The 25,490-nt window shown below is 45.4% G+C and overlaps 1 protein-coding gene across 1 annotated transcript in view; it reads left to right on the top strand.

Moving 5' to 3' along the window:
• The window catches only part of FOXN2 (forkhead box N2), a 30,866-nt gene extending 7,062 nt beyond the window's left edge, over positions 1-23,804 (top strand). The window contains exons 2-5 of the mRNA XM_063125532.1: positions 8,308-8,432; positions 14,502-14,566; positions 17,827-17,895; positions 22,507-23,804. Coding sequence (XP_062981602.1) covers positions 8,308-8,432; positions 14,502-14,566; positions 17,827-17,895; positions 22,507-23,045 — 798 coding nt within the window. The 3' untranslated portion in view covers positions 23,046-23,804. The remainder of the gene's footprint in view (positions 1-8,307; positions 8,433-14,501; positions 14,567-17,826; positions 17,896-22,506) is intronic.
• Positions 23,805-25,490: the final 1,686 nt, after the last annotated feature.

Genomic DNA, 25,490 nt, shown 5'->3' with positions numbered 1-25,490 from the left:
CACGTTCAGGTGGGATCTTGACTGCTGCCAACTTTTGGATTGACGTTGCAGAGTCGGTAGACACCATGCAGATGGCGGCCGTTCTAGAGCCGCTGGAGATTCCACGTTGCGTCAGCGCCGCTGCCTAAAGTCGAAGGCATTGTTGGTTTGAAAGTTCTGCCGTTCATGGGGACAGCTTAGCGTGTAAAGTATGGGCTCACTTAGCAGCCTGGTTTGCGTTGCCATGGTAGCGTTTCCTCTTGCTTGGCTGGGTTGTGAGCGGCTGGTAGTGTGAGGCAGAGGCCAGGTTCCTGCTGATCTGGTGGTGTGTTGCTTGCTGGGAGTGTGTGTGTGTGTGTGTGTGTGTGTGTGTGTGTGTGTGGTGGGGAGGAACCTGTCCTTTCTCTGTCTTTTTAAGCCTGAGCATAAGGGCACATCTGAGCGCACGTGTGCATGGTGTTCATGTAGCCTAAGCCCAGGAGTCCCAGAGGGGCGCATCACCTGCTTTCTGAGTTTTTCAGAAACACACACACCAGGTTTTGCAGTGATCAAAGAAGAGCTGCTTATGCAATGGAAACTGGAGATTTGTGCAGGTCAAATCTGCTGAAATGCACAACATGGCTCCTTTGTGTCACTGTCTGGGGGAGAGTGTGCTTTTTACCTGAGGACAACGTAATGTAACGGCAAGCAGAATAACGTTGACTCGTGTACCAAGGAGTGTCTGTGGGTATATCCTCCCCCCCCACACACACACACCTGATTCGGTCCAAATGGGTTGAATTGCAGTTTGCAGCATCCCACGGGCACCTCCAGGTTGGGGAAGGCAGGTGTATATGTTGTGTGTGCGTGTGCATACACGCTTATTTATTTACAGGGTTTCTATACTGCTCCGTATGTAATAAGCTTACTGAACAGTAAATGAAAGAAAAAAGGAATCAAAATACAGAATTAAAACATTTAAAATTGGAATTGTTGTAGATCACAAGCTGAATATGGGCCAAAGGTGTGATGTGGCTGCAAAAAAAGCAAATGCTATTCTGGACTGTTATTCTGGGAGACATGATAGTGCTCTTCAAATACTTGAAAGGTTGTCACACAGAGGAGGGCCAGGATCTCCTCTCGATCATCCCAGAGTGCAGGACAAGGAATAATGGCCTGAAGTTACAGGAAGTCAGATTCCGGCTGGACATCAGGAGAAACTTCCTGACTGTTAGAACAGTACGACAATGGAACCAGTTACCTAGGAAGGTTGTGGGCTCTCTCACACTAGAGGCCTTCAAGAGGCAACTGGACAACCATCTGTCAGGTATGCCTTAGGGTGGATTCCTGCACTGGGCAAGGGGTTGGACTCAGTGGCCTTATAGGCCCCTTCCAACTCTGCTATTCTATGATTCTATGAATAGAAGTATAGCTTCCAAATCACGCGAGATACAGGTTCCCCTCTATTCGGCACTGGTTCAGCCTCATCTAGAGTATTGTGTCCAGTTCTGGGCACCACACTTCAAGAAGGATGCAGACAAGTTGGAGGGGGTTCAGAGGAGGGAAACTAGGATGATCGGGGGTCTGGAAACAAAGCCCTATGAGGAGAGACTGAAATAACTGGGCATTTTTAGCCTGGAGAAGAGAAGATTGAGGGGAGACATGATAGCACTCTTCAAATACTTGAAAGGTTGTCACACAGAGGAAGGCCAGGATCTCTTCTCGATCATCCAAGAGTCCAGGACACGGGATAATAGGCTCAAGTTACAGGAAGCCAGATTCCAGCTGGACATCAGGAAAAGCGTCCTGACTGTTAGAGCACTACGACAATGGAACCAATGACCTTGGGAGGTTGTGGGCTCTCCCACCCTAGAGGCCTTCAAGAGGCAGCCGGGCAGCCATCTGTCAGGAATGCTTTGAGGTGGATTCCTGCATTGAATAGGGCTTGGACTCGATAGCCTTAGAGGCCCCTTCCAACTCTACTATTCTATGATTCTACGAAAATCAAATTATATCCATAAAACCATGGCAGGGCATTCAGGAAGAAATAGTTTTAAATAAAAATATCTTCAGTGCATGCCGGAAACAAAACAGCATTGGTGCCTTCCTGACATTAATAGATAGACAGTTTCACAGAGGGGGAGCCAATACATTGAAGGATTTTCTCCGAGTGGACTCCAAATGGACCACAGATCCATGCTCAACCATCAGGCGTGCCTCATCTGATGACCTCAGTGACCAAGCAGGCTAGTAGAGGCGAAGGCTCTCTCTCCGATATCCCCTTTAGACCCTCTTCAGTTAAAGCGAGTTGTGAAAAAAAGTTACCGCCGTTATAAGCCTCAAAATCCTGTTGCCTATAAAAAATACACCTGTTGAGCCAACAACACCAGTATGTTGATGATGCATGGCTCTGTGTCTCTGTGACACTTGAATCAGCTGTGCAAGTCTTGAGCATAAGGGCACATCTGTCTTTAAGCCTGAGCATAGACAGTGATGGGCTGGATAAGGGACAATAAACTGAGGCTGAATCCTGGCGAGATGGACACCCTGTAGGTGAGCCCAGGAGATAAGAACATAAGAGCCCTGCAGGATCAGACCATCTAGTCCGGCACCTCGTTCCCACAGTGGCCATCCCACAAGCAGGACATGAGTGCAACAGCACCCTTTCGCCCATGTTCCCCAGCAACTGGTGCACACAGGCTTACTGCCTCAAATACTGGAGATAGCACACAACCATCAAGGCTAGTAGCTCTCTCCTCCAGGAATTTATCCAACCCCCTTTTAAAGCCATCCAAATTGGTGGCCATCACTACATCTTGCGATAGTGAATTCCATAATTTAACTATGTGCTGTGTGAAGAAGTCCTTCCTCATTGCTTGTTCTGGATGGGGTTGCCCTTCCGTTGAAAGATCAGGTTTGTAGTCTGGGTTACTCCTAGATCCATCACTATTGCTGGTGTCCCAAGTGGTTCACCAGCTGCGGCCTCTCCTGGACAGGGACAGCTTGGCTGCAGTGGTATAGGCACTAGTAACCTCAAGGCTGGATTACTGCAGTGCACTCTGTGTGGGGCTGCCCTTAAGGCTAGTCCTGAGGGTGGAGCTAATGCAGAATGCAGCAGCTTGGCTGTTGACATGAGCCATCTCTTTTCAGAAAGCAACTCCTTTTCTGAGGACCTTCATTAGCTGCCTGTTTACCAAGCCAGGTTTAAGATTTTGCTGCAAGTGTATAAAGTCCTGAACAACTTGGGACCATGATACTGGAGATAGCGTCTTCTCCCTCATCAGTCTTCCTAATCACTGAGGTCATCAGATGGCATGGTCCTAGTTTTTCTGCATGGACCTATGGCCTGATTGGAATCCACCCAGAGAAGAGCCTTCCTTGTGGTGGCCCCCTTTCTGTGGAACTCCCTGCCTCTGGAAGACAGGGAGGCGCCAACAATGTGCTGTTTTTGGCACCTCCTGAAGACATCTTTTATTTCAAAAAACATTCCTTGATTGACTAGCCACAGTTTTTCTTGGTATTCTGTTTTTAAAACTTGTATTGTATTGTTTTATTTTTATATGTTTTAATATGGTGTTTTATTCTTTTCTTTTTTTATTGTTCATCTCTCTGGAATCTGTTTAGATGTGGAGTGGTATATAAATGTTTGAAATAAATAAACTTGGTATCTGTGTTCATGAGTTCTACAACTGTGCAAATCGATCCGATCGAAATCAACACAGGAACAGCAAGTTAAATATATTTAAGTTTTGAGTGTAGATGTTGGGCAGTCTCTTTCTTGCTCCACCTCTTTTCCCTGCCTCTCTTGAATCTGGTTAGGAGCTGGTTTTTCCAAAGAGGGCAAGAGGAAAGTGAAGACGATTTGCTTTCAGGTCAGCATGTGACAGGCCTTTCTTTACACATGGTCGAAGACATTATTTAAAAGACCAAGAGGAAATACAGGTGATGGAAAGCCAGCCTGAATCAGATGGACTCTCATCTCCCCCTCAGGGGCTGTGTCTGCGAGAAGCTTTGTGTACCTAGCAAAGTGCCAGCTGTCCGCTCCATCCTCTTTTGCATGCCAGACTTCCAACAAACGGTCACTTTAAACAAGTTGGCTTTATTTCCTTTGCTGTACTTACTTGGCATCGTAGCAGTTATCTGGGAAGTCCCAAATGGTGTGTGTGTGTGTGTGTGTGTATGTGTGCAGTTAATCTTATTTAACTAACTTATTGTGCAGCCAGCCTGCCTTATTCCAAATGCCCTTGTTAACAACAGGTTTTGGATGAAATTAACTGTTCCCTTTTAACTTTCACACTGCTGCTATTATTATTATTATTACTACTACTACTACTACTATTATTACTGTAAGATGCTTGACAACATCAGGGCAGGGGCATAGCTCAGTCAATACTGGGCTAGATGGACCCAGGGTATGGCTTGGTATAAAGCAGCTTCCTACGTTCCGAGTACGGTGGGTGTCACCGTGACTAGGGTGACCATATGGAAAGGAGGACAGTGATCTTGTATCTTTAACACTTGTAATGAGAAGGGAATTTCAGCAGGTGTCGTTTTATGCATGCAGCACCTGGTGAAATGCCCTCTTCATCACAATAGTTAAAGTTGTAGGAGCCCTGCCCTCTTTTGTATCTGGTCACTCTACAAATGAGGGCAGGACTCTTGCAGTTTTAACTGTTGTGATGAAGAGGGAATTTCGCCAGGTGCTGCATGCATACAAATGACACCTGCTTAATTTCCCTTTTCTATGCAACTATTAAAGATACAGGAGCCCTGTCCTTCTTTTCATATGTTCACCCTAGTGTCACCGTAGCCCTGTGCAAGTCTTCACCTGCTCACACGTAGGGTAAAAGTGGGGAGGTGAACGTAAACTCTGCCCCCAATGTACCCAGTTGCCGGTCAGAGCTTTATGTGTTGACTGAAGAGGGTCTGCAAATGTATTCTGCTAAATTCACTCACAGAGCTCCCGTAAGGCAGAGTTCGTGATCATGGGAGCGCCATGAGTGCATTCAGCTGAACATGCTTACAGAGCCTTTTTCGGGACTTTGTACTGGCAGCCAGGTGCGTGGGGATTCTTGTGCTCATACCCACACACCCTTCCCCACATTTGCCCTACACGCAAACAGGCAAATGCCTGCATGGGTCTCTTGTCGAAGTGTTCTGGCACACTTGGGCGTGTTCTGAGAGCATATGATGCTGCCCTCCTTGCGGAAGCTATGCTGACCTGGATGGGTGACTGCCGGGGGGACCCCTGCGTAAGTCACCCTGAGTTCTATTTATTTATTTTTGCATTTGTAATCCCGCCTTTTTCCTCCAAGGAACCCGAGGCGGTGTACCTAACCCTCCTCCTCTCCGTTTTACCCTCACAACAACAACCCTGTGAGGTAGGTTGGGCTGAGAGTCTGAATGGCCCAAAATCACCCAGTGGGTTTCCATGGCTGAGTGGGGAGTAGAACCCGGATCTCCCAACTCCCAGTCCAACACTTTAGCCACTACGCCGCATTGGCTATGATAGCAGAAAGGTAGAGTATGAATTTACTAAACAAATACAAATATATCTCTTAAGTGTACGTACCTTGTTCACTGCATTGCTTGAGTAGAAAGGGAGACAAGCCCGTGGAAGCACCCTTGAGCACTTGGAAGGAAGACTGGAATACAGATCGGACAAATCATTGCTATCATAGAATAGCCCCTGCTCATTTATTGCCTGAAGAGAGAGAGAGAGAGATGACTGTGGATTAATGCCTGCAATAAGCCCTAAACACCCTTTTACACAAATAAAATCCAATTAGAAATGCAAGCAAACCTGCTATTAAGGAATTACTCTATTAATCGTATCTGTTGATGCTTTCAAGCAGTTGTTAGTTTTAAACGACGGTTGCTTCCAACAAACACTTTGAGGCAATGAAGTGGGTTAAAATCTGCATGCAAAACTTCCCATCCCTAAGTATAAAAAAAAGGAAAGGAAAGCACACTGCCTACGACAAGCCCCAAACTCTTCTTTTAAAACCAGTAGTGGGAAATGGGTTTGACAAGGGAAGTAAAAGCAGGCACTGGGGTTTATAAGGGTGGCTGGATTTTGCGCAGTTGACAAACAGACATGCTCCCTTTCCTACCTCTGCGAGCAGGAGGACCCCCAAAATGGGGTAGTAGTAGAGTCGTGTACAAATATGTAAATAATAAATCAGTATATTTACAGGTGTACAAACATCCAAATGGCATCTGCAAAAGTTCCTTCAAATTGTGCTGAAAGCTGTACACAAAGAATAATGGAAGTATTAGTTACATATGCGTACACGACTCTACTACTACCCTTTTTTGGGGGATCCTCTTGCTCGCTTTTGTATCTCTGTGAGGGTTCCTCGCCTTCCTGTATATTTATTTCCCCTTTCCTACCTCTGCCATGCTGAAATTGTAACCTGAGACACGGAGGCTGCACATGGGCGTGCCCGGTAGCATGATTCTAGTGCCTGAGAAGGGGTGGGTGTGGCGTTACACCCCACAAGTCAATTCCAAATGTATGTCTGCGGTTTGTAAGTCTGTGGTTTTTAGAATGTTGGCCTGAGTGGGCGGAGTTAGAATGTCTTGGGAGGGGGGAGGAGTGATATATAAGGGAAGGACTGGGGGGGGGAAAGCTTTTAGGGGAGACTTGTTAGGGACTCTTAGAGTCTGTAGTGCTCTCTGTGTTTATGGTACTTGAGTTCTGGGAAATTTGAGAGTCAGTGTAGTGAGTAGTGTCTTTAGAGTGTGGTGTGCACGTAGTGGTAGTATATTAATCAATACTGAGAATAAAGAAAGTTCAAGAGTGATTGTGTGAGAGAAAGGAAAGCGCGAATGTGAGAGTGACAGGATTGTATGGAAGGTTTCAAAAAGGTTTTTAAATGTTGTTATTTGAAACAAAGCTTATGAACTTTTAAAAATAAATTTTGATTGTTTTGTTTTTAAAACTACCACAAAAATCCCACGTGTCTGTTTGGCGTTTATCATCTTAAGTTTACACATTCAGCACCCACTCTGACAATCATTCACCTAAGCAGATATAACTCACAGCGCATTATTATAAATATTAATAATCCTTCTCCATTTTTAACCCCTTTCTCCACGTAGTTTGGAGGAAGGTGGGCTTTATCCCTTGCCTCAGGCGTATCAAGCGGTGGTGCTTGGCTTGAGCAGGGAGTAGCCTCGGCCGGGTCTGGTGTTCAGAGCCTGTGTCGCCCCATAAGAAGTGGTGGCAGACGGGAGGTCTGGTGTTCAGAGCCTGTGTCGTGGCAGTGGGTGGAAGAGCTCAATGGGTACTTCACACGGAACGCCTACGTTGCCTATGTCATACATTGCCCTCTTGACCAGAGACAAAAGAGGGCAGGGCTCCTGCAGCTTTAACTGTTGTGATGAAGACAGGAGTTCCACCAGGTGCTGCATGCCTACAAATGGCCCCTGCTGAAATTCCCTTTTCTACGCAGCTGTTAAAGATACAGGAGCCCAGTCCTCCTTTCCATAGGGTCACCCTAATGTTGGAGCTTGCCCAGGGGAGGAGCAGTGCAATGGTTGCAGAGGTGGCGCAGTTGGGGAAGGACATGATTAGAGTGGAGCTTTGGGTGTTTTTCATCAGCACCCTTTCGCAAATCGTACAGGAGTGTGGCCTTTACTATTATTTTTGTAGAAACATGTGAAGTTCCTTATGTGCACATGGCGTGGTGTAACGTGGACTAATAATCAAAATTGACTAAGGCTGCAATCCTGAACATACTTTCCAGGAAGGAAAGCCCCATTGGACACAGTGGGATTAACTTCTATGTAAATATTAAAATAGGGTGACCATATGGAAAGGAGGACAGGGCTCCTGTATCTTTAACAGTTGTATCAAAAGGGGAATTTCAGCAGGTGTCATTTGTAGGCATGCAGCCCCTGGTGAAATTCCCTTTTCATCACAACAGTTAGAGCTGCAGGAGCCCTTCCCTCTTTTGTATCTGCTCACTCTAGTATAGCTCCTGCAGCTTTAACTGTTGTGATGAAGAGGGAATCTCACCAGGTGCTGCATGCCTACAAATGATACCTGCTGAAATTCCCTTTTCTATACAACTGTTGAAGAAACAGGAGCCCTGTCCTCCTTTCCATAGGGTCACCCTACCCAAAAGTTATCAGTGTACTTCAATGCTGCTATAAAGCAGCAGTGTAGATTTAGTCTCGGTGGCTCTACTAGTTGAAGAGACCCCTGGAGGACATATAGTCAGACCACTCCCGCTCGATGCAGGGATTGTGCATTTACAGGATCCTCTGAAATGGTGCTGCGCACATCTGCACAAATTGTGAGAACCGCTTTGTAATAAGTGCTGGTGTTCTGTTATTTCCTAGGTGAATGGGAAAGGTTCTCTATGGTGTGTGGATCCAGAGTACAAACCGAACCTTATACAAGCTCTGAAGAAGCAACCGTTCCCCTCTGCGTTTGCGTTTTATACCCCTCCAGCATCGCCACTGAGGTAGGATTGCTTTTTGTTTAAACTCACAATACAATCTTGGGGTGGGAAGAAATACAGGGTAGCAGTATTATCCATTGTTAGTCCTACACAGAGTAGACCCACTTAATGAATGGGACTTAAGATAGTTGTGACTAACATAAGTCTCATTAATTTCAGTGGGTATACTCTATGTAGGACTTACATTGGATAGAACTCATTGGCTTCAAGTCTTGACAAGTATCACGATCTTTGGACAATACTGCATTATTGGCCAAAGATTGTGTCACTAAAAAATAAAAAAATGGATAATTAAGTATTTGTCCTATTTATTTATTTGTTTGTAAAGAGAGAGCCCATAGCTGTGCGGTACAGCACATGCTTTGTATGCAGATGGGTCCAAGTTCAGTTCCCCTTCAGGTCCAGCAGGCAGGACTGGGAAAGATCCCCCTTCCCACCCCCTCATTGAGACCCTGGAGAGCTATTGCTGATGAAGAGCGGTCAAGACTGGGCTACATTGGCCAATAGTTGGAAGGCAGTTTTTTACGTTCATCCCAAGTACCAACCTCTTTAAATTATAATTGGTATTCTGTTTGAACCTATGAGAGATCTTTTAAAACACACACACACACACACCACAAGGTGTTTACAATAGTGCAGAGGCATATAGGCCTGGTTCGCATCTGCCTTATACAGACTCCAGAGAAACCTGATTTGCACATAACGAGGACCCAGTGTAAGGGCTGAATATGGGTTGTCATTGAATCATGGGTAGTCATTGAATTGTGGGCTGTCATCACCTGCGAACCCTGCATTATGGTTAAACTATGGGTTGGTAAGAACCAAGGAAGAGAACTCATACTTTGCTTTTGGGGTGTGAACTCTGAGTTCTTTATTGTTAACAGCCCAAAGTTAAACCATGGTGCATGTTTTGCATGTAACAACAACCCATGATTCAATGATCACCCATGATTCAACGACAACCTATATTCACCCTGTACCCTGGGTCGTCATTATGTGCAAACCAGATTTCTCTGGATTTTGTATAAGGCTGGTTGCATGCTAAATATTAATTTGGTTTGTACACAATGCTAACCCATGGTTTATCTCACCCATGCTAAATCAATTTTTTTTGCCATACCCAGGGTTTGTCTGAGAGATGATTGAATAAACTGTGGTTTGTTTTCTCACTCCCTCGGTTGTTTGTTTCCCTCCTATTTCGCCTGCTCCCGCCCTGTATCCTAAATGCCTTTATGGCATTCTAGTACTGGCATGTAGAGTGGCTGTGTATTTTGACTGCTTTTGACCTCGGTAGCCTGGCAGAACAACCCCCAAATAACCCATGGTTCTGGTTCAGACATAACAGCAATCTAGGATTTAAACAACCCAGAGTTCACAACCCAACAACAAACATGGGTTCTCTTTCTGGTTCGTTTGTGGTTAGCAAACCATGGTTTGTTAGCATGGCTGGGTACGCACAGCACGACAATCCAAAATTCATGCCATGGGTTAGCATATGTCTAACTTGTAAACCCAAAATTTGAGGATTGGGAATTAATTATACAGATCACATCGATTTCAGTTAGGCTTGGGGAGTTGTCCTTCTCAAGTCAAAGATGGCCCATGTGAGCCTGGAACGTAGCAGATCAGTCATCTCCTACCTGGCACCTTCCAGGTGTGTTGGACTGCAACACCCATCATTCTCAGCCAGGATGGCCATCAGCTAGCAATTATGGGAGATACAGTCTAACAGATATTTATTTATTTATTTATTTTATTACATTTATATACCGCCCCACAGCCGAAGCTCTCTGGGCAGTTTACAACAATTAAAAATAGTAAACATTAAAAATATACAAAAATTTAAAAAGCATAAAAACAGTATAAAACAACAGTATAAGGGTGTCGGGTTGAAAGAGACTCCAGGAGACAGGTATGTGGAGAGAGAAGAGTGGGCTGGCCACAGGGCTATAAGGATGGATGGATGGATGGATGGACTCACTGGGGTCCGGGAGTGGTGGGTGCTTGTGGCCTCGCCGCTTGCCTGCATGTGGTGGGCCGCACAAACCCCTGGATGGCTTACTGCACGGTCTGTGAGGGCCCTGCAGCCGCCCACTTCTCCTACAAGCTGTCCGCTTCTCCTCGCTGTCTGGAAATGCTGGGCTCCCGAAAGTGCGCAGATCTGATCTTGCACACAACGGCTGCCGCAAATAGCCATTTCCTCAAGATTAGGGGCGTGAAGGGTGGGGAGAGGTGGGCGGCTCACAGGGGAAACGAGTGGCTCACAAGCGAAGTGGGCGGCTGCAGGGCCCTCCCAGACCGTGCAGCACTCGTCATGTGCACACATGCTGCATGGCTCGGTGGGCTGGGTCCAGGGATCCGGATGGGGGTGGTGCCCGCCAGATTCCCAGATGCCCACGACATCGCTACTGGATGATCTCTTCAGACTGTAGTTAGAGGGTACAGTGGAAACCGCCTACCAGAATGCCTTTCAGCCAAGGCTGTTCAGAACGCGAGTGAGTCGTGATGACTTGCAATGAAGAGAAATCCATTCCAGCTATGAATCTGATGGAGAAAATTTTTACTTTGCGCGAAGCTGACACTTGGCTCAATTAAAAAAGAATTGGACGCACTCTGAAAATCGATGTAACTAATTAAGGCTCTGTGTTGTTCTTATTTTAAAGAGAAAACTCTTAGCCTATCAAAGATGAAAGTCTTCTTGGCAAAATGTCAGGGCCAATCGTAATTTTTTAAAGCATGGGTCTGCAAGGACTAAAGTAACTGAAAAACAGCTGCCGTGTTTAGTTTTTCTTTCTCCAGAAGCCCAGGCCCTGTTCAGAAGACACCTTAAACCACGGCTGTAACCACAGTGAATAGGGCTTTTTGCCTTATTCACTGTGGTCACAGCCGTGGTTTAAGGTGTCTTCTGAACAGGGCCACTGAGTCTACAGTAGTTTCTGTGGGAGGCAAAGCATTGAGACTATGTAGTTCACCTGCAACTACCCGTGGTTTGGAGGTTTAGATTGTTCTGTCTCTCTTACATCTTGGCTAACGTTAATAAAGCCAAGAGAGTTAGAGAGGCTTCACGTTGGTTATTACTTTACATTGGCCTGGTTTGCACATTCTGCTAACCTATAGTTTTTTTAAACCCATAGTTAAACCATGGTTTGTTGTCCTATCCAAGATTTGTCAGGCAGTTGATCAAACTGTGATTTGTTTTCTCAATCCCTGGGTTGTTGGTTTCCCTGCTCCTTCCCTGCATCCCAAATGCCTTTGCAGTGCTGTAAGATCGGCATGTAGAGCGGCTGGTTTTTTTTTACCACTCTTGCCTGCTGCGTCTTTGTCCTGGCAAAACAATCTATGAACAACCCACAGTTTTGAGTTCACATGTAACAACAACCCATAGTTTATTATTTATTTATTTATTTATTGCATTTCTATACTGCCTAATAGCTGACGCTCTCTGGGTGGTTCACAAAATTAATGGGCGGTTTAGTTGAAACAACCCAGAGTTCACATCCCAACAACATACCATGGGTTCTCTTCCTAGGCTGTTCATAGTTAATAAGCCATGGATTGTTAGCACAACCACATTAACACGTAACGGCAACCCAGAATTCAACAACCCATACCATGGTTTGATACTGTGGGCAAACCAGGCTACTGCCTTTTATGTCTTTCCTTCCCTGCCATGTCCCAGCTCTGAAAACAGGTGCTTGTGCCGTCAAATTGAGAACGACGTTGTAAAGATACTAATTTATAGATATTTATATCCTGCCTTTCTTGAAATCTTACCAATTTGAAAATTGGCATAAGAACATTAACATGTTCAGAGGCCCCCTATTGTATTGGGGTGTGGTCCCTTGGCACAACCGTACCCACCCGTCACACCAGCCTCCTTCACTTAAGAACGTGAGAAGAGCCCTGCTGGATCAGACCAATGGTTCATCCAGTCCAGCACTCTGTTCACACAGTGGTCAACCAGGGACCCACAAGCAGGACATGGTGCAACAGCACACACACACACCCATGTTCCCCAGGCTTACTGCCTCTGATACTTGGCCAACAAGTACTACTTGCCTGGTTAATGAAGCCTTTTAAAATCATACAGGCAGCTGAAAGTACTGACATATCTTCCCTGGGGTAGTTTCCCCCCCCCCTCCTTTGCAGGAAGGACATGCATGGCTTCCAATCCCCCTTCCCAAAATAGACTGGAATGCAGCAGAAATTCTTGCCAGAAGGACTCCTATTAGCAGATGCTCATTACAGACTTAGGCTCAAGTCACTTTGTGGAAAGTCATTTGAGGTGGCCTAAAGGGACACGGTTGTATTTTTTTGGTATTTTTTTCTGTAGAGGAATAAAGACCTGGGGGTATTTGGCATGGGAAGGTGTCATGCCCTTTGGAACGGGATTTTCAACGCCTTTGTAGAAGCTTGGTTTGGGGTCTGGAGTAAAGCCAAATCCAGGGATATGGAACAATATGGAGGTAAAGACTAAGGGGAAAGCTCATGGTTTGTGGAAAGGAATGGCAGGAAACGAGCACAGGAGAGTTGCTCATTAATAGTGTTTCTAGTCCTTAGGATGGGAAGACCTAGAGGTGGCATCTTAGGAACATAGGAAGCTGCCTTAGATTATGTGTCTACCTAGCCCAGTGTTATCTATTCTGGCATGCAGTGGCTCTCCGTGGTCTTATCACCTGTGACATTATCCTTTTTTAATTGGGGGTGCTGGGGCTTTACCCTGGCACCTTCTGCGTTTGGGTCCATTTCACACATCACCCAACCTGGGTTTGCCATCAAGGGTATGCCCAAAGCAATCCGCAGCAGCCGACCACCACTTTGAGTTAAACCAATATGACAGAGAGGTTTTCCAAGCGCCTGTTTGACGTATTCACATTCCTAACATTTAAAAAAAACGTTAAATGTGTTAAAACCTGGCTCAGCTCCAGGTTATCTGAAAGGCGGTATTCTCCCATATGAGCCTGCCCGTGCTCTGAGATCTTCTAGGAAGGCCTTTCTCTCAGTCCCACCAACATCCCAGGCACGCGGGAGAGGGCCTTCTTGGTGGCCGCTCCAGGGCTCTGGAACTCCCTTCCCAGGGAGGCTAGGCAGGCTCCCTCTGTGCTACACTTTCGGAGGCAGGCAACAACTTCTTTGTTCCGGCAGGCTTTTGGAACTTCTCTGGACCTATGTTAATGTATTAGATTTATTTAGTTTATAATCTGTTACTGTTCTTAATTTTTTAAAAATGTTTTTAATTTTACTGCAGGTTTAATTCTATTTTAACTTTTGTAAATTTATATTTATATGTTTTAATTGTACATGTTTTTAATCTTGTAAACTACCTTGAGCCCAGTACTGGGGAAAAGGCGGGATATAAATATAACAACAACATGCATGTGTGAAAAAATGTCTGAACAGGCTCCTTGTGTAATAAACAGTGTCTGCCACTCATTTATGGCAGTGGGTTTAGAAATTGGCTCTGCATTCACCAGCTGCACTAGTTTAAGACCTGCTGGGCCAGTGGCGCTTCTTATCAAAGGTGAGGAACGGGGAACATGACAGAGGTGTATGAAATCATGCATGGTGTGGAGAAAGTCGATAGGGAAACACTTTTCTCCCTCTCTCAGAATACTAAATGTAGGGACATCTCACGAAGCTGATTGGTGGGAGATTCAAGACAGATAAAAGGAAGGACTTCTTCACACAACGCAGAGTTAAACTATGGAATTCGCTATCACAAGATGTGGGGATGGCCACCAACTTGGATGGCTTTAAAAGGGGGTTGGAGGAGAAGGCAATCAATGGCTGTTGCTCCTGATGGCTGTACGCAATCTCCAGCATGAAAGGCAGTAGGCCTCTGTTGCTGGGGAACAGGGGCAGAAGGGTGCTATTGCACTCATGTCCTACTGGTGGGACCCTTGTTCTGATCCAGCACGGTTCTTCTTATGATCCCATGTTACATAATCTCCAGCAGAAGAGAAGCACTGCCAATTTGAACTCGCTGAAGGTTCAAATAGGGTTAGAGCAAGTGAATTTCACTTTGGTTAGCAACGTCTGTAAACCTGGAGTTTCCTTTATCCTCTCTTTCAGTGGTTCATCGTCTCCTCGCTACTTAACCTCGGTTCTGAAACAGAGTCAGGGTCGACCTGTCAAAGGTAGGTGTAGTATCGGTTGAAATTGCCCAAAGTCTTGATGCGTGGCCCACTGCAGACGCCACAGCCCAATGATGGTTCAGAGGAAAACTGTGATTTGCAGTAGTCATGGTTTGCCCAATTTGTGACCTTGTACAGGTGCTGTGGCCAAGTTATGGTTGGCTGTTGTGAACAGGCTTTGGGCTCATGTGCTCCAGTTGTTTGCTTGGATTCACTCCTGTACTTCCTGTCTTGCAACACAATTTGAGCGAGGGAAGGGAGGAGAGAACACAGAAGCTCAAATCCCACTTTTGATGGCCAAACCATAATTTGGTCACAGCATCCGTACTGGATCACAGATTGGGGAAACCATGGCTACCGCAAATCTTGGTTTGCCTCCAAACCAGAATTAGAAACCATGATTTGAACTGGCAACCATGGTTTGGTTGTGACATCTAAACTGTGTCCAGATATGTTTCAGGAGTGCTGCTAAAGGTCCTCTTGTTTGAGATGACTGTTTTATGGCAGCAGTATAGCATAACCTTTAATTCATTTTAGTATATTGTGTTCTAGCTTTAAATTAGTGAGTTATTGGATTTGAATGGTGTTGGTTATTTTTAGGGGTGTTAATAAGCACCAATCCCTGAGGTTAGCGCTGCTTAGGTCTCAAAACACACATCTAGAACTCTGTAGGTGAGTGTTTTATAATGAAGAAGTTGACGAGAAAGGCAAACCTCAGATTGGTGCCAAATAAGTCGTACAGTGCAATCCTATGCATGCTTATTTGGAAGTAAGTCCCATTGGGTTCCATGGGACTTACTCTCAAGTAAACATGGTTTAGGTTTACAGTGCATGTCTCCTCAGAGGTTCCATTGACTTCCTTGGGACTTGCCTGAGAGCAAAGGTGTAGTGTAAATACACCTTCGAAGAGCTGCTCTCTTGCAATCTTTCACTCTGGATTCTTACGCTGATTTCTTCTGAACTTTTTGACCCAATTTAATCATCTTTTTTTTTAACAACCCCATTTACAACCCTCACTTTTTATTTATTTATTGCATTTTTATACCGCCCAATAGCCAAAGCTCCCTGGGTGGTTCACTCATCTAAACCGTCATCTATTTCCCACTTATTCTTTCAATCGGGGAAGGCAACTTGGTGCCCTACAACTCCTGTCAACTCCATCCAGCATGGTCAATGGTCATGGAGCTGTATCCAAAACATCTGGACGGCCTCAGTGTGGCTAGCCCTGATTTAGATCTTACAATCTCAATCTGTATTCCCTCTGTCCATGCCCTGCTTCCCATTTGCCCTGCTTTGTTTCTCTGGGCTCATCTACACCAAGCAGGATATTCCACTATGAAAGCGGTATGAAAGTGGTATATAAAAGGCAGGAGCCACACTACTGCTTTGTAGTGGTATTGAAGTGCACTGACAACTGTGAGGCCCATTGATACATGCCCTATACCGCTTTCATACCACTTTCATAGGGTTATATCCTGCCTGGTGTAGATGTGCTATGGGCCCCAATAGTTGTCAGTGCACCTCAGTGCCACTATAAAGCAGTAGCATAGAACCTGCAGTGCACTTTAATACTGCTATAAAGCAGTAATGTGGCTCCTGCCTTTTATATACCACTTTCATAATGAAATATCCTCTGATTGATGAGCCCTCTGATTGGCTGGCTGCTCCTTCTGAATGGCGTTGAGTAAAATCCATCGTGACGTTTGATTGACAGTTCCTCCACCCTCTGTCCTTCCCCGGTTCTCCCAATGGTATTCCATCAGCCATTGCTGCAAAAAAAAAAAAAAAAACCAATCCCGGTGGCTCTCCTAGAGTGGCACTCGCTCCTTTCACCGCTCTTTCCAGGGAACTCTGTGGCCAGTGGGAAAAGTCAGCTCAACGCAATGGAAACTCCATGGAGCCCTCCACATAATATACAACACAATGGTTGTGCAGGAACTCTCCTCTGCACAGCGTGGATATTCAGCATGGAGTGTTTTCCAAAAAACACAACGTCGGGTGGAGTTTTCCCGCCAGGCAACACATTTCTCAACGGTGGTGTAAAAACACTGTGGAGTTCTAAAACCACTGCTGAGAAACGTGTTCTCTCAACTGAGCCAGAGACTCCCCAACCTTGTTTGGCCAATGGGCACATTTGAAATTTTGAGACTGTGCCTTGGCACTCTGACAAAATGGCTGCCATGGTGAACATGGCCAGTCACAAAACACTCATTTCCTGGCAGGACACTGGTGAAGCTAAAATAAAAGTAACTTGCCCCAAACCTTTTTTTTTTTTAAAAAAAAAAGTGGGGCTGGGATCCTGGTGTGCACCAACGGTGGTGTCCCTTGACACATTGGTGCCCACAGGTACCATGTTGAGGACCCCAGATGAAGAAGAAACCAGGGTGTTGTACTTATCCATTTTGAATTTACTTTGGCAGAGATACAATCCAAAGATCCTTACTTGGCTCTCAAGCTCACTGGGCACTCTCAGCTAAGACCCTAAACCTACCTTGTTTGTTACTATACACATATAATTTATATATTTATTATACTATTTGTTAGTTATGATATATTTGATTGATTGATTGATGGTAACCTCAAGACTGGATTACTGCAACGCTCTCTATGTGGGGCTGCCCTTGAAGCTGCTCCGGAAGCTGGAGCTAGTGCAGAATACTGCAGCTTGGCTGTTGTCTGGAGCTGCCCCTTTCCAGCATGTAACACCTCTGCTGAGGGAACTGCACTGGCTGCCTATTCGCTACCGGGCCAGGTTTAAGGTTCTTGTACTTGTGTATAAAGCCCTAAGCAACTTGAGACCAGGATACCTGAGAAAGCACATTCTCTCTTACCAACCTGCCTGATCACTGAGGTCATCTGAGGACCTGCTCCTGGTGGTTCCACATGGACTTATGGCCCAATTGGAATCCACCCGGAGAAGAGCCTTTAGTGTAGTGGCCCCTTCCCTTTGGAACTCTCTGCCCCTGGAGGTCAGGCAGGTGCCAACAGTAGGCTGCTTCCGTCACCTCCTGAAAACAACTCTGTTTCGAGAAGCCTTCCTCAACTGACTAGCCACTGTTTTTATTGGTCCTTTGTTTTAAATTGAACCATTTTAATTTGCTTTTTAAATTTTCTTTCTTTTACTGTCTATACCTATGTGCACCACTCTGGAATCTATTTTAGATATGGAGCGTTATATAAATATTGAAAATAAATATTATATATTCATGCCTTATTCCTCTAAATGAAACCTAATCAAGGGACAATTTTCTTTCCCTTTTCAGAGTCTGATATCGATGCTGCTACTGCCATGATGCTCTTGAATACTTCTATTGAACAAGGCATTTTAGACTGTAAGTACAAGAAGTTGTTACCCTGTTTTTTAAAAAAAAACAGGGCTGTTTTAAAAGTCCCCTTTCAAGCATATATTTTTAGGAGTGTGCTTGAGATAGAGCAACTGACAATTTGACAGAGGAAAACTCAATAGAGTTCCCTTGTTCTTGATTTTTTAAAGCTCTCTTTAGAGAATTGATTTATCAGTGAAAAAAGATAATGCGCTGATCTGAAGATATAATGCACTGATCCGTTGGCCGTTTCCTTGGCAGAAAGTCTCCTTTGCATTCAGTTTGGCTTACTCACAGGCAAGCATGCATAAGATCGCGGCATAAGTCCCTTCCTCCTTATGACCAAAAGGAATTTTCAGGACACATTGAAAATGGCAGTGTCTACTGGTCCAGTGTCTACTTAGACATAAGTCCTATTTAGTTCAGTGGGACTTACTCCCAGGTAAGTGTCTATAGGGTTGTATCCTCAGTCTGCTACAGCCATGACAAAGACATGCTCAGTTTTGGGATTGAGTCAAAAAAGGATTGAAAATAAACCAGCAAACATCATGATGCCATTATATTTTTAAATCTATGGCATGTTTAGAACACTGTGTATGATTCCGCTTGCTCGGTCCCAAAGTTATACTATTGCTGGGAAACGCCAGAAAAGGGCAAAGAAAACAATCAGAAATGGCAAAGAGTCTTGTGGCATCTTAAAGACTATCAAATGTTAAGCCTCGCATAAGCTTTTGTGGACATTGTCAACTTTCATCAGTTGCATGAAGTGTTAACTTCAAATTGGTGGATTTATATACACGTGCTCTGGTGGGACGGGCGATGTGTATAAACTGTGTTGTCAATTTCTAGTTACATAAGCCTCTGTCATGTCTCCCTTAGGGCAGAAAAAAGTCCTACAACTCCCAGCATTCCCCAGCCAACCATGGTGGGAGCTCTAGGACTTCTTTCTGCCTAAACATGTTAGGATTGCACCTTTAATCACCTTTTTTTCGAAACCAAAAACCCAAACACTTTTAATCTTCACTCGTAGGGAAGATGTGCTTCCTCCAATATCTGAGGCAGTAAGCCTGTGTGCACCAGTTGCTGGGGAACATGGGTGGGAGGGTGCTGTTGCACTTCTGTCTTCCTTTGTTGGTCCCTGGTCAACAGCTGGTTGGCTACTGTGTGAACAGAGTGCTGGACTAGATGGACCCTCGGACTGATCCAGCAGGGCCCTTCTTATGTTCTTAACTATGTGGAGAGCCAATGTTGGTGTAGTGGCTAAAGTGTTGGACTGGGAGTCGGGAGATCCGGGTTCTAGTCCCCACTCGGCCATGGAAACCCACTGGGTGGCTTTGGGCCAGTCACAGACTCTCAGCCCAACCTACCTCACAGGGTTGTTGTTGTGAGGATAAAATGGAGTGGAGGAGGATTATGTACGCCGCCTTGGGTTCCTTGGAGGAAAAAAGGCGGGATATAAATGCAATAATAAATATTTATTTATTTAAAACATCTATATCCTGCCCTATATCATTAAGATCTCACAGATAAAAGCATACAGTATAAAACAATAAATATGCACAGTTAAAAACAAATTAAACCAGGAACCAAGTTAAAATGATATATAATTTAAAAGCAGTTAAAACAATGTGTCATCTTGGATTTAACCATCAAAGGCTTTGTTAAAAAGCCATGTTTTTACTTGGCGTTGAAATAAAATCAGTGTTGGGGCCAGTAACAAATAAATAAAATAAATACTAAGCAAGTGGGTAGAGAGGTTCCACCATCCACCTATCATCATCTCTTATAATACTGGATTTCAGCACCGTGCAGTGAAATTGATTTGTGGGAGATTGAGGGAAGACAAGGATGATCAGGGGTCTGGAAACAAAGCCCTATGAAGAGAGACTGAAAGAACTGGGCATGTTTAGCCTGGAGAAGAGAAGATTGAGGGGAGACATGATAGCACTCTTCAAATACTTAAAAGGTTGTCACACAGAGGAGGGCCAGGATCTCTTCTCGATCCTCCCAGAGTGCAGGACACGGGAATAACGGGCTTAAGTTAAAGGAAGCCCGATTCCAGCTGGACGTCAGGAAAAACTTCCTACTGTTAGAGCAGTACGACAATGGAATCAGTTACCTAGGGAGGTTGTGGGCTCTCCCACACTAGAGGCCTTCAAGAGGCAGCTGGACAACCATCTGTCAGAGATGCTTTAGGGTGGATTCCTGCATTGAGCAGGGGGTTGGACTCGATGGCCTTGTAGGCCCCTTCCAACTCTGCTATTCTATGATTCTATGATTCTGTGATTCTAAGTCCTTCACACAACACGCATAATTTATGGAATTCACTGCCACACGATGTGGAACACTGGAACAGAGGAGATGGCCTTATTCTGAGTCAGACCCTTTGTCCATCCAGCCTAGTGTTCTCAACACTGACTGGCAGCAACGGCTTTCCAGGATTTCAGGCAGGAGTTTTTCCTGCCCTACCTGGAGATGCTAGGGATTGAACCTGGACCTTCTGAACTGCAGCGATGGCTACTAGGACAGGCGGCTTCCAAAGGGGATTAGACAAACTCATGGAGGATCCATCAATGGCCAGTTAAGTGTGGTGGCGATATGGAACCTCCAGCTCTGATTCTCACTTGATGGGAATGACAGCAGGGGGTGGGCCATTTCTCTCGTGTCCTGCTTGTGGGCTTCCCAGAGGCATCTGGTTGGTTACTGTGGGAAGCAGGATGCTATAGTGGACGACCCTTTCTTGATCCAGCAGGGCTTTTCTTGAGGAAACTTGGGCCATAGCTAGACCTAAGGTTTATCCCTGGATCGTCCAGGGGTCAAACCTGTTAATCTAGGTGACACACAGGGGATCCAGTGCTCAGGTAGGGGCGAACCCTGGATGATCCCAGGATAAACCTTGGGTCTAGCTGTGGCCTTGGAGGTTACACGCAAAATGCACTTAGAGCTGTGCATAGACACACACACACCTGATTTGCTTTGAAGGCCTATTTGGGGGTTCCAAATGAGCATCAATTTAACTCGGGGTGCTTTGGGGCCCAGGCCAACCCACTTCAGATCCAAATCCGAAGCGAGATCCAGACACCCAAGGTGGGTTGGCCATTGCAGGTTCTCAGGAATCCGCTGTGCAGCTGCTCACTCCCAGCTCACTCCCCCAAAACTGGAGCCCACCTGCAGGACTTGCCATTTTCAGTGAAGATGGGGGTTCTGACATTTCCAACTATGGCAACCATAAAGGGACATTTCCAGACTCAACTACTTTTGGCTCTGGAACTGTCCACTGCTGGCTTCAGCTCCACCCATCATAGGCATCCCCCCCCCCCCCCAGATTACCCATATCAGTATGTGGCCCTCGACAGGAAAGGGTTGCCACTCCTTCTAAAGAATAATGTCGTAAGAAGAGCCCTGCCAGATCAGACCAAGGGTCCATCTAGTCCAGCACTCTGTTCACACAGTGGCCAACCAGCTGCCTCTGGGAAATGCATGCGCAGGACATGAGTGCAACAACACCCTCCTGCCCATGTTCCCCAACAACTGGTATACATAGGCATATCGGAAGTATCATATAACCATCATCAGTAGTATTCGCCATTGATAGCCCTTCCCTCCAGGAATTTGCTTAATGCCGTTCTAAACCATCCAAATTAGCGGCCATCACTATTATCTTGTAGAACTGAATGTCTTAGCTTAACTGTACACTGTGTGAAGAAGTACTTCCTGTTACCTGTCCCAAATCTCCCACCAATCAGCTTCATGGGAGGAGGATGAGGATGAGGATGATAATAATAATAATAATAATAATAATAATAATAATAATAATAATAATAATAATACATTTATTTCTTGCCCACCTCTCCATCCTGATCAAGGCGGGGAACAACAATAAACTATAAAATACATAATACTCAATTAAAACATAATATACATTGTTAAAAACATCCTAAAAAACATCCTAAAAACATTCTAAAAACACCTTAAAATTCCACTGGATAGGCCTGCCAGAAGAGATCAGTCTTTATAGCTTTCTTGAATGCTAGTAGACTGTTAAGTTGACGAGTCTCCTCCGGCAGGCCATTCCACAGTCTGAGAGCAGCAGAAGAGAAGGTCCTCTGGGTAACAGTTGTTAATCTAGTTTTTGCTAGCTGAAGTAGATTCTTCCCAGAGGACCTGAGTGTGCGGAGCGGATTGTACGGGAGAAGGCGATCCTGCAGGTAACCTGGACCCATACCATGTAGGGCTTTAAAGGTAATAACCAACACTTTATACTTCCCCCGGAAACTAATAGGCAGGCAGTGAAGAGATTTTAAAACTGACCCCATTGGGTCCTAGTATTTTGAGAGAAACGTCTCCCTATCCACATTCTCCACACCATGCATAATTTTGTACACCTCTATCATGTCTCCCCTTAGCCTCCTTTCTCCTAAAGGAAACAATCCCAGCTGTCGTAACCGTCGCTTATAGGGGAGATGCTCCAGCCCCTTAATCATCTGAATTGCCCCTTTCTGCACTTTCCCCAGCTCTACGATACCCCTTTTTTTAGGCGCCGCCATGAGAACGGTCCACACTATTCCAAACGTGGTTGCACCGTCCATGTCTTCTGACGAGACCCTTGCTTTCCCTTAGGCGAGAAGCCACAGACCCTGAAGCTGCCCAAGAAAAGGAACTACAGCAGCACCTGCCACAGCCACGGCACGGCCAGCCAGGAGGAGACCGATTCCGCGGCGCCCAGCATCGACCCCAAGGAGGACCACAACTACAGCGCCAGCACCGTGGCCTCGCAGCGGTGCGCCTCGCTCTCCAGCGTCTCTTCCTTGTCCTCCATCGACGAGGTGTACGAATTCATCTCGGAGGCCAGCCGGGCGGGAAGCGACGACAGCGAAGGGTTCCACAGCGAGGCGGACACGGACGGCGACGAGGATGACGAAGATCCCCTGGCGGATAGCGGTTACACTTCACAGCTGCATGGTGGCGGCGGCTCGGACAAGGCCCAGCCTCGCCAGAAAGCCCTGGAGGAGCTCTGCCAAGAAATCGACGAGGAACTGAAAGAGGCTGCGGGGTCTCTGCTCCATCTAGCCGGGATCAGCACGTGTCTAGGCTCCCTCATAAGTACTGCAAAGAGCCATAGCCAGAAACGAAGGAAAAAAAATAACGACGCGGTGTGACAAGATACGCCAATCGACAGATATAAATGCATATTTTATTTTTAGCGTGGCAATACTCCTCTACTTTTTACCCTTCGCAAGGGAGATCAAAGCCATAAAAGGACTTTTGGTTTGTTTGTTTTTAATTTTTGAAAATTATAGTTTTGCAATTTAATTTTTTTTTTTGTAATCGCAAGGGTGATGGTTTTTAGGCATTGAAAAACGGATTTAAATTGTGGAAGAACAGGTAGGGGAGGAAAACCAATCAACTCTCCGCCCCGTAATAATTTAAGCAAAGTTTGAATATTCGAGAATATTGGTGGACTGGTTGGATTCACATGGGCGCCATTGCCAGTATCGTCTCAGGCTAAAGATGGTCTTGTATAGCTCTTTGGGTCGAATGCAACTTGAGGGTTGCATTAGCCCGATGCACATGGGACCCTGTATGCAGATTGTATGCGCTGTGGAAATGAAGAATTGTACCCAGCTTCCCAGCTCCATCGGTCACTCATCCAGGCCTACCGGGTGTTCATGTTGGACATTGGAACAGGAGCCTACAGGCAAAACAAAGTCCAGTGTGCAAATTGGAGAGTGAAGAATTGAGTAGATCTGATGCATTCATTGGACTATTCACATGTAGGCTCAGGACAAAACTACACATTACGCTAATCGTGTCGCATGTAACTCTTTTTTCTTCTCTTTTTAACTCTAGTGTAAGTGTATGTGGCCCCAATTCTGATGGAGACCACTGTGTTTCGGGACAGGAGGGTTACATCCCCACCACCACCAAAAGTAGGGCTCCTGCATCTTCTACAGTTGTCTAGAAAAGGGGATTTCAGCAGGTGTCATTTGTATGCATGCAGCACCTGGTGAAATTCCCTCTTCATCTCAGCAGTTAAAGCTGCAGGAGCTATACTAAAGTAACCAGATACAAAAGAAGACAGGGCTCCTTCAGCTTTAACTGTTGTAATGAAGAAGGAATTTCCCCAGGTGCTGCATGCATACAAAGGACACCTGCTGAAATTCCCTTTCCTACACAACTGTTGAAGATACAGGAGCCCTGTCCTCCTTTCCCATATGGTCACCCTACCAAAAGTTTTTCTCAATTCTTCCCGCCTCCCATGGGTGTATGTGTGTTTCCATTAGAGACTTTCTTCTGTGTTTTAAACTTCTGATCCCCAAGGTCAGAGGGATGGAAGTTCGGGAGAAAAACAGGGCAGGAGGGAGGTTTAACTATCCCCTCCCAAAGTGTGGCAGTTCCACGCTTACACTAGAGTGGAAAAAATGGACACGCCTCACCTACGCGATTCGCGTTATGTGTTGTTTGGCTCTCAGTCTGTGTCAGACAATAGAGATCAGGCTGGCTGGGCCTACAGATCCTGGCCTCCTGTTTACAAATTCGCATCCAAGACACACACATCAGGTGAGCTGAAGGTGGAGCAGGTGGCTCCACCCAGGAAGAGCGCATTGGGACCTAGAATGTTTGCGACCTGGGGTAACTTCACATATTCTGATTTCTGTAATGGCCAAGACCAGGATTTTATCCCCTACTTCCAGCTTTGCTTCCAATGTGATGTAATGTTCTCATGCAAAAGAAGGGTGACCATGTGGAGAGGAGGACAGGGCTCCTGTATGTTTAACAGCTGTGCTGAAAAGGGGATTTCAGCAGGTGTCATTTGTATGCATGCAGCACCTGGTGAAATTCCCTCTTCATCATAACAGTTAAACCTGCAGGAGCCCTGCCCTCTTTTGCCTCTGGTCACTATTAAAGATCCAGGAGCCCTGTCCTCTTTTCCATATGGTCACCCTATGCGAAAGTCAAAGCTCTGTAATAATCTGAATGCTATAAAACTGCCATTGTGGACCAGCTATCAGTTAACTGAGATCTGCAATTCTAAGATAGGTTGTGGGAGAGAAAAAATGTAACATGTGAACAAGGATATTTTGGGGAGTTTAATCTTGAATGGTTAATCTCCACTCTCCTCCTCCTATAATTTCCTTCCTAGTTGTAGCACAAAGTAAGGATTTGGTTCCTTCTCTTGGTGGTTGGTTTTTTAAAAATTATTTTAATTATGACGATTTTCTCTTAGATCTACAATATACAAGTTTATGTGCAAACCCAAAACTCTTCTTGTTGTCTTGATAACCGACAAGGCTATTGCACAGAGAACTTTGTGCTTACACGTTTCAGTTAAGTAGAACGTAATGGTCATTTCTTTTCTTTTTTTAGGTTATTAGTTCACAAAGGTGTAATGTCTGTTCCAGGCTCTAACATTTCACACTGCAGTTGAGGGGGCTCATGTGACTGAATGCTCTTTTAGATGAAGGGGGGCGGGGAAACTGCTCATAGAAATCTAAATATCAGGCGAAGGCTCCTAGCCCTTGCTTTCTTGCCGACATCTAGTTCCTTTATCTGTAGATAACTTTTATTTTGTGGTGAAGCATTCCATCCTGTGAGCCCCCACC

The sequence above is a fragment of the Elgaria multicarinata genome, chromosome 4 (assembly GCF_023053635.1).
Source record: "Elgaria multicarinata webbii isolate HBS135686 ecotype San Diego chromosome 4, rElgMul1.1.pri, whole genome shotgun sequence".
Taxonomy (NCBI): domain Eukaryota; kingdom Metazoa; phylum Chordata; class Lepidosauria; order Squamata; family Anguidae; genus Elgaria; species Elgaria multicarinata.
Note: the sequence above shows the minus strand (reverse complement) of the source record. Positions and strands in the feature narration are given on the sequence as shown.